At 45.1% G+C, this 12,121-nt stretch overlaps 1 protein-coding gene across 1 annotated transcript in view; it reads right to left on the bottom strand.

Moving 5' to 3' along the window:
• The window catches only part of LOC140914912 (DNA nucleotidylexotransferase), a 385,127-nt gene that overhangs the window by 122,419 nt on the left and 250,587 nt on the right, over positions 1-12,121 (bottom strand). Inside the window, exon 7 of the mRNA XM_073353929.1 lies at positions 5,196-5,324. Coding sequence (XP_073210030.1) covers positions 5,196-5,324 — 129 coding nt within the window. The remainder of the gene's footprint in view (positions 1-5,195; positions 5,325-12,121) is intronic.

The following is a 12,121-nucleotide window of genomic DNA, read 5'->3' as shown; positions in this document are numbered from 1 at the left end:
CAAGTACATGAATTATGGTTTTAGTACAAAACCGACAGCACAACACAAAATTGAAGATCAAACTTCTGTGACCTTAGGCAAACTGACCTCTATTGCTCCAGATAAGGAAATCTACTCCTGCATTCCTTGCAATGCAAGGCCCCAGCTGACTTCATTGCAACTTTTTGGGTGTGAAAAGAAAGCAGCCCTAATAAGCAGATCTATTGTGGAGCTTTGAGATGGAAATATTTGATAGACTCATAAGCATTGTCAACTAGTTAGATGACACCATCAAGAAGGAAATATACAACAAGCTCACAACAAACCATTTTGTCTGAAAGTCAAGCCGATGAAAAAGTAAATAGTTTAATGTGGACAAGGGTGACTAATTGCCATACAATCTTTCAAATAGTTGATCTATACAATGACTAAGGGCAGATCTACACTGTGGGGCTAAGTTGACCTAAGTTACTCAACTCCAGCTACATGAATAACGTAGCTGGAGTCAATGCACCTTAGGTCAACTTATTGTGGTGTCTACACTATGCTGGGTTGATGGGAGAAACTCTCCTGGCGACTTACTTTATGCTTCTCGTTCTGGTGGAGTACCGGTGTTGATGGGAGAGCAATCAGTGGTTGATTTAGCGGTTCTAAAACCGGCTAAATTGACCCCCAGTGGATCGATCGCCGTGCGTTGATCCCCCGGTAAGTGGAGACAAGCCCTAAGATACAACCTCTATGTTCCAGTTGCCAAACTATAGTGACCCTAAAGTGTTCAACCAACATCATTCATCAAGTATAAGTTTGAATCCTAACATTAGGGACCTCTGCAGCAATAAACTTGGAAACTCTCTGAGCACTGCCCCACCATGGGAAACACTACAATAAAGGGACACCCATAAACATTATAGAGGTTCCACTCATGGTTCCATATTTAAGTCTGAACTTAATTTTGCACTTAATGTAGGAATTCAGCCACTTCACGCGTTCCAACTATAGCATATTCTCCCCAAAATTAGAGCACTTATTCTGAGTATAGAATGAACTTGGAGAATTTACAAATAAATCCATTCATTGGAGTAACCATTCATTTTCAAATGGATCATTTAAAAAACTTAGCATCTTCTGTCAGATCTTTTTGTCCTGAGTGTCTTAATGATGAAATAACACCTCCCAGATAGTTAAGACTCTCTGAAATCTCACGCACTTTGAGGATTAATTGTCATTTTTGGCCATTATTCTTAACTGAAAGTTTCTCCTTCAGCATGGTGTGGCAAAAGTTCTACTACAGAGAATTCCATGAATTGCCTCTTTGAAAATGACTGTCATCTCCTATTGTTCTTAATGAGTGTGAAGCTATGGCCAGTAAGGCACCCTTTTTCAGAATGACCACTATTGTTCCCAATACCCTTGAGGGACATAACAAGTCCTGAAAACATAGGGGCCCACAAACTTCCCTTAGCATGGCTTGGACTCACTCCTGTTAGGGATAGTGGAAGACAGTAACCATTTTGAAAGAGGGTGTCTGCTTATGGGTAGCATGTAGCCTCAATTTCACTGTGGGTCAAAATAGGACACGGTAGCTTTTTTGAAAGAGGACAGGTTTTTTCAAATTCTCCAGGGCAAAATATTGTTAATCAATTCCTGCTCAAGAAGTATATTTCAGTTATGAAGAACAACAACAAAGACCATTAATCCAAACACTGCATAGTAATGATGCCATGAAAGGAAAAAAAAAATTTTTAAATCTAATGTATTCTTAAAATCAGTTTAATCTCATCTAGGACCACAAACGCTATTATGCACAAATCATAATCACATGATTATTACATAGCATAACTACAAGAAGGATATAAGGTTGTTAGGGTATCTTAACTGCATTTCCAGAAATGAAAATATTTAGATTTCTTTTAAATTCAACATTAATTCCAACTTTCCAGGGTTTGTAATACTTGGTTTTGGATTAAGTACAACATCGCTATAGTGTTTTTACTCTTAAATTATGAGTATATATTCTCAATTTTAGTTCCATTTTAATGTATTTTTTAATCTGGATCTTATAAATAAAATTATATATATTATATAGACACATATTTACACACACATGTACACAGTGTACATGTCAGGTATTACTATTAATAAATAGAACTGTAGTTAGAGATGTGTTTTATAGTTACACATATGTAAATATATCAAGTACATGGGAAGGGTGTACAGATCTGTAATATTAAGAGGGTAAGTACAGCATATGACAGTTTATGAGATGCCTATTTAACTAGAAAGTAATTACGATTTTCTTTTTATCCTAAAATGCTTAAATAAATTAAGATATGTTTGAATGATTATTCATATCTAAAATTATTACTAAAATAAGAGCTTCACAACCCGAGTGCATGGAATTGCATAATGGAAAAAATTCAACAATTATACTGTATCTTTACACTTGCATTGGCCAAGACCAATCCATTTTAGATAAAATGTTCTAACAACTCATTGTATAGCTGGGCCCTCATTCTATCATGTGATATTGTAATGAAAGGTCAAAAGATCATATTATAAGAACAGTATATTGAAAGTAATATGTTTAAAATTAGCAGTTGAAAACTATTAATACACCATTTAAAGATCCACCAAGTTAACTTTTCAATAGCAACACTTAAAACACATAATTACACTTAAGTAGGGCTGTCGATTAATCACAGTTAACTCACGTCATTAATTTTTTTAATCGCAATTAATTTTTTGAGTTAATCATGATTAATTGCAGTTTTAATCACACTGTTAAATAATAGAATACTAATTGAAATTTATTAAATATTTTGGATGTTTTTCTATATTTTCAAATATACTGATTTCAAATACAACACAGAATACAAAGTGTACAGTGCTCAAGTTATATTTTTATTACAAATATTTGCAACGTAAAAATGATAAAAGAAATAGTATTTTTCAATTCACCTCATACAAGTATCGTATTCACTCTTTATAGTGAAATTTGAACTTACAAATGTAGATTTTTTGTTGTTACATATCTGCACTTAAAACAAAAAAAATGTAAAACTTTAAAGCCTACAAGTCCACTCAGTCCCACTTCTTGTGCAGCGATCGCTAAGAGAAACAAGTTTGTTTAGGGGAGATACTGCTGCCCACTTCTTTTTTACAATGTCACTTGAAAGTGAGAACAGGAATTTGCATGGCACTTTTGTAGCTGACATTGCAATGTATTTACATGACAGATATGCTAAACATTCATATGCCCCTTCATGCTCTGGCCACCATTCCAAAAGACATGCTTCCATGCTGATGACGCTTATTAAAAAAAATAATGTGTTAATTAAATTTGTGACTGAACTCCTCGGGGAAGAATTTTATGTCTCCTTCTCTGTTTTACCCAAATTCTGCTATATATTTCATGTTATAGCAGTCTCAGATGATGATCCAGCATGTTGTTCATTTTAAAAACACTTTCACTGCAGATTTGACAAAACACAAACAAGGTTTGTTTGTGATTTAGTTGGGGACTGGTCCTATTTGATTTTGTTGGAGATTGGTCCTGCTTTGAGCAGGGGGTTGGACTAGATGACCTCCTGAGGTCCCTTCCAACCCTGATATTCTATGATTCTATGATTCTAAGGTACCAATGTGAGATTGTTAAAGATAGCTACAACACTCGACCCAAGGTTTAAGAATCTGAACTGCCTTCCAAAATCTGAGAGGGATGAGATGAGGAGCATGCTTTCAGAAGTCTTAAAAGAGCAACACTCCAATGTGGATACTACAGAACCCAAACCACCAAAAAAAAAAAATTAACCTTCTGCTGGTGGCATCTGACTCAGATGATAAAAATGAACATGTGTTGGTTTGCACTGCTTTGGATCATTATCAAGCAGAACCCATCATCAGCATGGGCGCATCTCCTCTGGAAGGGTGGTTGAATCATGAAGGGACATATGAATCTTTAGTGCATCTGGCATGTAAATATCTTGCAAGGCTGGCTACAACAGTGCCAGACGAACACCTGTTCTCACTTTCAGGTGATATTGTGAACAAAAAGTGGGCAGCATTATCTCCTGCAAATGTAAACAAACTTGTTTGTCTGAGCGACTAGCTGAACAAGAAGTAGGACTGAGTGGACTTGTAGGCTTTAAAGCAGTGATTACCAAACTTGTTCCACCACTTGTACAAAGAAAGCTCCTCGCGGGCCAGGCCAGTTTGTTTACCTGCCGCATCCACAGGTTCGGCCGATCGCGGCTCCCAGTGGCCATGGTTCACAGCTCCAGGCCAATGGGAGCTGCTGCAAGCGGCGCAGGCCGAGGGATGTACTGGCCGCCACTTCCAGCAGCTCCTATTGGCCTGGAGCAGCGAACTGCGGCCACTGGGAGCCGCAATCGGCTGAACTTGCAGACACGGTAGGTAAACAAACTGGCCTGGCCTGCCAGGGACTTTCCCTGCACAAGCAGCAGAACAAGTTTGGGAACCACCGCTTGAAAGTTTTACATAGTTTGTTTTATTTTTGAATGCAGTTATTTTTTGTACACAACTATACTTGTAAGTTCAACTTTCATGATAGAGAGATTGCACTACAGTACTTGTATTAAGTGAATTGAAAAATACTATTTCTTTTATTTTTACAGTGCAAATATTTATAATAAAAATAAATACAAAGTGAGCACTGTACACTTTGTATTTTGTGTTGTAATTGAAATATATTTGAACATGTAGAAAAACATCCACAAATATTTATAACGAGGAGTCTGGGCATAAACTTTCGTGGGTTAAAAAAAACCCACTTTTTCAGATGTAGTGGGGGGTTCTACCCACGAAAGCTTATGCCCAAAAAAATCCGTTAGTCTTTAAGGTGCCACCGGACTCCTTGTTTTTGTGGATACAGACTAACACAGCTACCCCTCTGATACTTGACAAATATTTATATAAATGGTATTCTATTTTTGTTTAACAGCAAATTAATCGCAATTAATTTTTTTAAATGCTATTAATTTTTTTAATTGCTTGACAGCCCTACTCTTAAGATCAATTTAACTTTAGATTTGTCAGGTTCATAATTTTATATATATATATATATATATATATAAAAATTCCACTTCTCATGTTGAACATTTCATTTTGGATTTGCCAACTGTATTGTGGATGATATTGACACAAGAACTATATTAGTTTACTCTCCTCAGCTGTAGGTTTCATGGAAAATCTATTACCGTGAACTTTTTGTTGCAGTTATTTAAGGTGGTCCTCCTTTGACATGCATACTGGGAGACTCTGCCTGCAACAGATGATGAAGCTTCTGATTCAGGTGTGTCTGAAGTAGCAGGATAAGCTTGTTGCACCTGAACAGAGAGGGGGAAAAAAAGTACTGAATGTCAAATAGTCTGGAACACCAAAAAATATGCTCCCAGAACAACAGAATAGTGAAATCAGAATAGTGAAATAGTTAATTTCATTTTAATATTCATTTGCTTATATTCCAGGTGCTGCCATACATATATTTTTATTATTATTACTTTACACTTACCTATGATTTATGTCCAAGGATCTCAAAATACGTTACACAAAAGTCAATTCTTGAACTGGAAAGATGTGATGGTCGTCTCTACATCCCATGAAACTTTTCCCCACTTTTTCACCCCCAACAGAAGTGTGAGGTATGAAATACCTGCATAGATCTCTCTACTCCCATAGAAATATTAACAAGAATAAGTAAATATTATTATCCCTAGTTTCCAAAAGGAAAAATGAGGCAGAGAGAAGTTAAGCAACTTTCACAAGGTTACACAGCAGGTCAGTAGTAGATTTGGAATAGAATATACCCATGCCGTGTAAACATGAAGACCTTGGTCTTTGCTTAAAATTCAGATTGACCTAGCTATGTTGCTGAAGGGTATAAAAAAATTCACACCCCTGTGCACTGTAGTTACACCAACCTAACTCCCCAACCCAGCAAGGTTGATGAAAGAATTCTTTGACTACCTACTGCCACTCAGGAAGGTAGATTATCTACAAGGATGGAAAAACCCATTTAATCGATGTAGGAAGTGTCTATACTGTGGTGCTAACACCAGTAGACATGACCTAAACAGCATTGCTTCCTTTGTTAGTGAAGCAAGATTCCCAAACTAGAATAGTTAAAATTGAAAGAACATAAATAGTCATTCCACATACTCCAGTTGAACTGGTTTAATATTGGTGAAGTCAGAGAGGAAGACAAAAAAATCAGGCTTATAATGGGAAGCTTGCTTCCACCTCAACAATGGAAAGATGACCACTTTCTCTATACCACTTTCTCTGTGTGGGGAGGGACAATTGCAACAACACTAAATAAGCTATTATGTATATATTATTTCATGTAAAAGATGCCATTGGATATGAGCCAGTGGAGAATATAAGAATTCATCCAGTTATGTAATGGTACTCTCAGAAACTCAAGGTCATTTTTATGCTGCTGAAGGAAAAGAGAATTTACTGACTATTTTGAAAGGAAGGAAGTTATTGCCTGTCTGTCTAAGGTTGTTCTAGTGAATAGACGAAAAGGGTTTCAGTGAGGGTCAGCAGCATTGCTCTGCCACTCTTGTATACTTTCATGAATGACACTTTAAAACTGATTTTAAATCATAAGCACTATGATTGATTATAGCTAATGTACTGCCTGAAATACAATGCCACTGGGAAGGTGGTGAACAAAAAGAACGTTACTGAATGGAATATACAGTGAGGCATTATTTTCATTAGGCTGCAAAGGCAGCTATCCAAGAACTGAGTCCTGAGAAGAATAATCCGTGGTGGAATTGAATCCAGGTATCAGGCAGGTAGGCTGAGAACATACTGAGAGCAATAATAAAGCAGAAACTCTTTCTGTGTGTCCAAGAGAAGGGTAAGCTGGCACATACACATCCTGTTCCTGCCTTTGGAAAATTATATGAGCTTTTTCCCCAACATTAGTATCCACAAAGGTTATGTTTTTAATTAACAAGACCTGGTTATATAATTAACAGAACAAACTTGGGACAGAAAACAGTAGAAATAAGTATGCAAACTATAATTACCGTAGTCTGATGTGTAGGACCCGTTAAGGTACCAGCATGAACACTAAAGAAATTGTCTCTTTCTATCGTGAACAAAACATGAGAGCAGGATTTATTTTGCTTTTTAGTGTGGAGAACAGATGGGAGATTATTGCTTGTACAGATTATGGTACAAATCCAGATATCTCTGTCCAGCAAGAATTACACTGCAGCACCCCAACCCCAACCACACATTTTGCCTTGCCAGCCAATTTACTGTACTGTATAGAAACAGCTACTAATAGGAGTGAAAAGTATCTATTAATCTTTCTCTTCCATAGTTTTAGATCGCTTTTGCATATAAAATGCAGATTATGGTCAATTAAATAAGGGCCAAAGGAATTTGAAAATACCCTGGTATGTAGGTCTCCTAGTTGTTTTGACAAGTAGCTCATATCATCTATGCAACTGCTACAGAACAGCAACAAATATTTTCCATTAGGGTGCATGTGAGAAAAGAGTTTTAAACCTTTCGAAAGCTCTGTTTCTCTGTATAAATTTCCTGGCTACAGTGCTTGTTACTTCCATGTACGGGAAAAATGCCAGCCTCTTAGTCATGTTTCCATTTCCTTTCCTCTTTTATAGACTGTGATAGGGTTGGGCCAGATGGCTACAGGAGAGTAATAGAAGGCAGATATATTAGCCCCAGGTTAAGCAGGTCCCTTTTTCCTGGGTAAGGTAACAGGGAAGGTTTTTTTTTTTTTTTTTGAAACAGAAAGAAAGTTTATTGGTAACGCTTACAGAATTACCAAAGGAAACAAAACAACTATGCAACAAAACAACGCAATCAGAAGGTATAACACAGCAGCTTTCAGGAGGGAGAAGTGTTCAGGCTAGCCTGGGCCCAGAGCCGGGGGGCTTCCTCGACACTCGTGGTCTTCCACCCTCCTGAGTTACCTGGTGGCCTAGAGCGGGGGGGCTTCCTCGACACTCGTGGTCTTCCACCCCCTCAAGTTACCCAGTGCCGCGCCCAGTGTCACCGATCCTCCCCCTCCTGAGAGTGCCCGGTAAGATGGGCACGGCTGCGGGGTGAGCAGGTTAGGGAGGGGGGGGTAGACACCCATGTATTATAAGACCCCTCCTAGATGACAGGAATGATGGTATCCACAGCGGCAACGGCTGGGGCTGGCGTCTCTTGCTCTGCCCCTCAGTCAAAGGGTCAGGCGGAGGGAACCGGACGGGGTCACCGAGCAGAGAACCCCAGACAGCGCCCACCGCTCCTCGAAGGCTTCAAGGGAGTCGGTGGACGCCGCCCAGAGGAACTCCGCCCGGATACGTGAGTGTACTGAGGATCGAAAAACGGCCCCACAATCGCAGGACGCTTCATGGGCCAACCTCCTCTCTCTGGTTTTATAAATGGCTGTTTTAGCCAAAGCTAGGAGGAGGTTGACCAGAAGATCCCGCGACTTTGTGGGGCCACGAATGGGAAGTGTATAGATAAAAAGGTGGGGGGGAAAATGAAGCCAGAAGCGTAATAAAATATTTGTGAGGAGCCGAAAAAGGGGCTGCAATCTGGCACACTCTAAATACACGTGCGCCAGGGTTTCCCTCACATTACAAAAAGGACAAGTGTCCGGAATGGGGGTAAACCGTGTCAAAAACACGCCCGTGCTCACAGCTCCGTGAAGGAGCCGCCAACTGATGTCCCCGACGGGCCTTGGGACCAGGGTGGAATACAGGCTGGCCCACCGAGGTTGCTCACCCTCCAAAGGTGGCAGGAGATCCCGCCACTTTGTATCGGGGCGGGACACCAGGGTGTGGGCGTGAAGGGTGTGAAGCGTAAGTGTATATAAGTATTTCCGTGGAGCAATTTGAAAGCTAACCGGCTGCAGTTCGTGCAGCCGGCTTGCAGTGAAAGGGTGAGGGGTTTGTTGGGATCTACGGGGTGGGGGCCCGATGGAAAGGTCCGGCGGGCCCGGGGTAAGGGATGGGCGGGGTGCGCCCTCGCACAAGGCTCGGCTAACATAAGCCCGAGCAGCGGGGGTCAAGGCGGCCTTCACCTCCTGAAGCACGCGCCGGGGGGTACGAAGGCTGGAGAGCCCCATGCGCCGAGCGAGCATCAGGGGATCCAGCCAGTCTCTCCGGCCGTAGTTCAGGAGGTCTCCGACCCTCGTGACTTCTGCCAGAACCAACCTCTGGCGCACCGAGCGGGACTCCGCCACCTGCACACGGAGCTGGGGGTTGTGTAGCAGGGGCTCCGTGAGGAGATCTGCCCCCACGGTGGCCGCCACGGACCTGGTTGTTAGAAACAATTTCCAGGTCCGGAGGAGGTCCTGGTAGAAGACCGGCAGCCCGGAGAGGTCTCGCGGAAAACCCCTCGGAGAAAGATAAAAGAGCTGCCGGTCATATCGAAACCCTTGGAAACGGCGCAGGAAGGCGTGCACCAGTATGCTCCACGCCGAACTACTTGCACTATAAAAGAGCCTCTGCAGGGCCTGGAGGCGGAAGACGCGGACCTGAGTGTACAGACACTTCAGGCCCTGCCCTCCTTCCTTCAGGGGTAGATGAAGAACTCCAACAGGGGCCCAGTGCATTCCTGACCAAAAGAACTCTAGAATCAATCTCCGGAGATGGGTCAGGAAACCCGGGGCCGGGGCCAGGGTGTTGAGCCGGTACCAGAGCGTGGACAGGACTAGTTGGTTAAGCACCAGTGCTCTCCCTCGGAGGGAGAGACATCGAAGAAGCCTCGTCCATCTCCGGATCCGCTCTATCACCCCGCCCTCTAAATTTTGCCAGTTCTCCGGCGGGGAAGGATGCGTGGCGGAAAGGTAAACGCCAAGATAGAGCAGTGGACCCGCACTCCACCGGATGGTCTGAAGTGCGGGTGGGAGGGAGCTCACCTGCCGCCAGTCCCCCACCGCCAAGCCAGAGCTCTTGACCCAGTTGACTCGGGCGGAGGAGGCTGCCGAATAGATGGCTTGGCATGCCTCCACTCGCGCCAAGTCGCCCGGGTCCTGGACCGCGAGAAGTACGTCATCGGCGTACGCCGACAGGACCAGCCGCAGCTCCGGCTCCCGCAGCACCAACCCTGTCATCCTCCTGCGGAGGAGACAGAGGAAAGGCTCGATCGCCAGAGCATACAACTGGCCCGAGAGGGGGCACCCCTGCCGCACTCCTCGCCCGAAGCTGACCGGTTCAGTCAGGGTCCAGTTGAGCCTAACCAAACACTCCGCGGAGGCATACAGCACCCGGAGAAAACTCACAAACTGAGGTCCAAATCCAAACGCCTGCAGAGTGCTCAGGAGGTACCCATGGTCTACTCTATCGAACGCCTTCTCCTGATCAAGAGACAGGAGGGCGAACGATAGACCATCTCTCCGCCCGAGTTCCAAAAGGTCTCGGACGAGAAAGAGGTTGTCAAAAATGCTGCGACCCAGGACAGTATAGGTCTGGTCTGGGTGGACCACGTCCGCCATCACGGACCCTAGCCGCAGCGAGATTGCTTTCGCTACGATTTTGTAATCCGTGCTAAGGAGTGAGACGGGACGCCAATTTCGTAAATCGCGGAGGTCCCCCTTCTTCGGCAGCAAAGCGAGCACCGCTCGCCTGCATGACAGAGGGAGGACCCCGCTCTGCAAGGACTCAGCCCAGACGGTGACTAGGTCTGGGCCGAGAATGTCCCAGAACGCGCGGTAAAACTCCACGGTCAGCCCGTCCATGCCCGGAGATTTATTGGTGGGCATGCGACGGAGGGCTTCCGAGAACTCGGCCAGGGTGAGAGGCAGCTCTAGTCGGTCTCGGTCGCCCACGCTGACCGTGGGGAGTTCCTCCCAGAGCACCTCGCAAGCGTCAGGATCGGTCGGGTCCGGGGAGAAAAGGCTTGTGTAGAAGTCACGGGCCCTCCCACACATCTCCTCCGGACCCGTGAGGGGGGTGCCGTCTTCCGCAAGAAGGCAGGTGACGTGTTTCTTGGCCCCCCTCGTTTTCTCCAGGGCATAGAAGAAGCGGGAGCCGCGGTCCATCTCCCGAAGGAGGCGGATGCGGGATCGAACGAAGGCACCTCGGGCCCGGTGGTCCTCAAGGGCCCGGAGCTCCTCCCGCTTCTCCCGGCACGCTCCGCAGAGGGACGGGTCCTCGGGATCGGCGGCCAGGTGCCTCTCCATCTCTAAGACCTCCCGTTCCAGCTGCTCTATCGCCGCATTTCGCCGTCGGCTGGTGCCCCGAGTGTAGTCACGGCAGAAGAGCTTGGCGCGCACCTTCCCGAGATCCCACCATCGCCGCACCGAGGGAAAGGCACGCCACTGCTCTCGCCAGGCCAACCAAAACTCCCGGAAGGACATCACAAAGCTCTCGTCCTCCAACAGGCTGTTATTAAAGTGCCAATAGGCCGGCCCCGGTCTCTCTGCACGGAGGGAAACCGTTACAGCGACTAAATGATGATCGGAGAATGGGGCCGGCCGAATGGCGGAGGAGTGGGCCTGTGAAAGATGGAAATGGGATAAGTAAATACGGTCCAACCGAGAGTGGTGTGACCGATGGGCCTCCACCCGGACAAAGGTAAACGTGGAGGTGTCATCTGGGTGATGGTCACGCCAGATGTCCACTAGGGAATGATGGTCAACTATCCCTTGGAGAATATTCGCAGCGGCCGGACTCGGTTCGGCCCCTGAGCGGTCCCGTTCCTCGAGGGTGGTGTTAAAGTCCCCTCCCAGGACCAGGCACTCGTGCGAATCCAGGGTGCCGAGAAAGTCGGACACCTGCTGATAAAATTGTGGCCGCCTGGAGCTCATTTGCGGGGCATAGATGTTAACAAAATTAACCACAAGCCCCTCCATATGGACTCGAAGGTGCAGCACGTGGCCCGGCACGGCCTCATTGACCCCTAGCACCTCAGGCCGTAGGTTGGGGGAGAATAGGGCTGCCACTCCAGCCTGCCAGGTCGCAAAGTGGCTAAAGTATACCCCGTCCCCCCACTCCAGCCGCCACCTGTCCTCGGCGGCCGGGTCTGTATGGGTCTCCTGCAGGAAAACTACAGAGTACCTCCCCTCCCGAAGGTAAGAGAGCACCTGGGACCTGCGGAGAGCCATCCTACAGCCCCTGGTATTCAGGGTCGCAATAATAAGAGG

The sequence above is a fragment of the Lepidochelys kempii genome, chromosome 7 (assembly GCF_965140285.1).
Source record: "Lepidochelys kempii isolate rLepKem1 chromosome 7, rLepKem1.hap1, whole genome shotgun sequence".
NCBI lineage: Eukaryota > Metazoa > Chordata > Testudines > Cheloniidae > Lepidochelys > Lepidochelys kempii.
The sequence above is the reverse complement of the archived record's forward strand: the minus strand, read 5'-3'. Positions and strand labels throughout refer to the sequence as shown.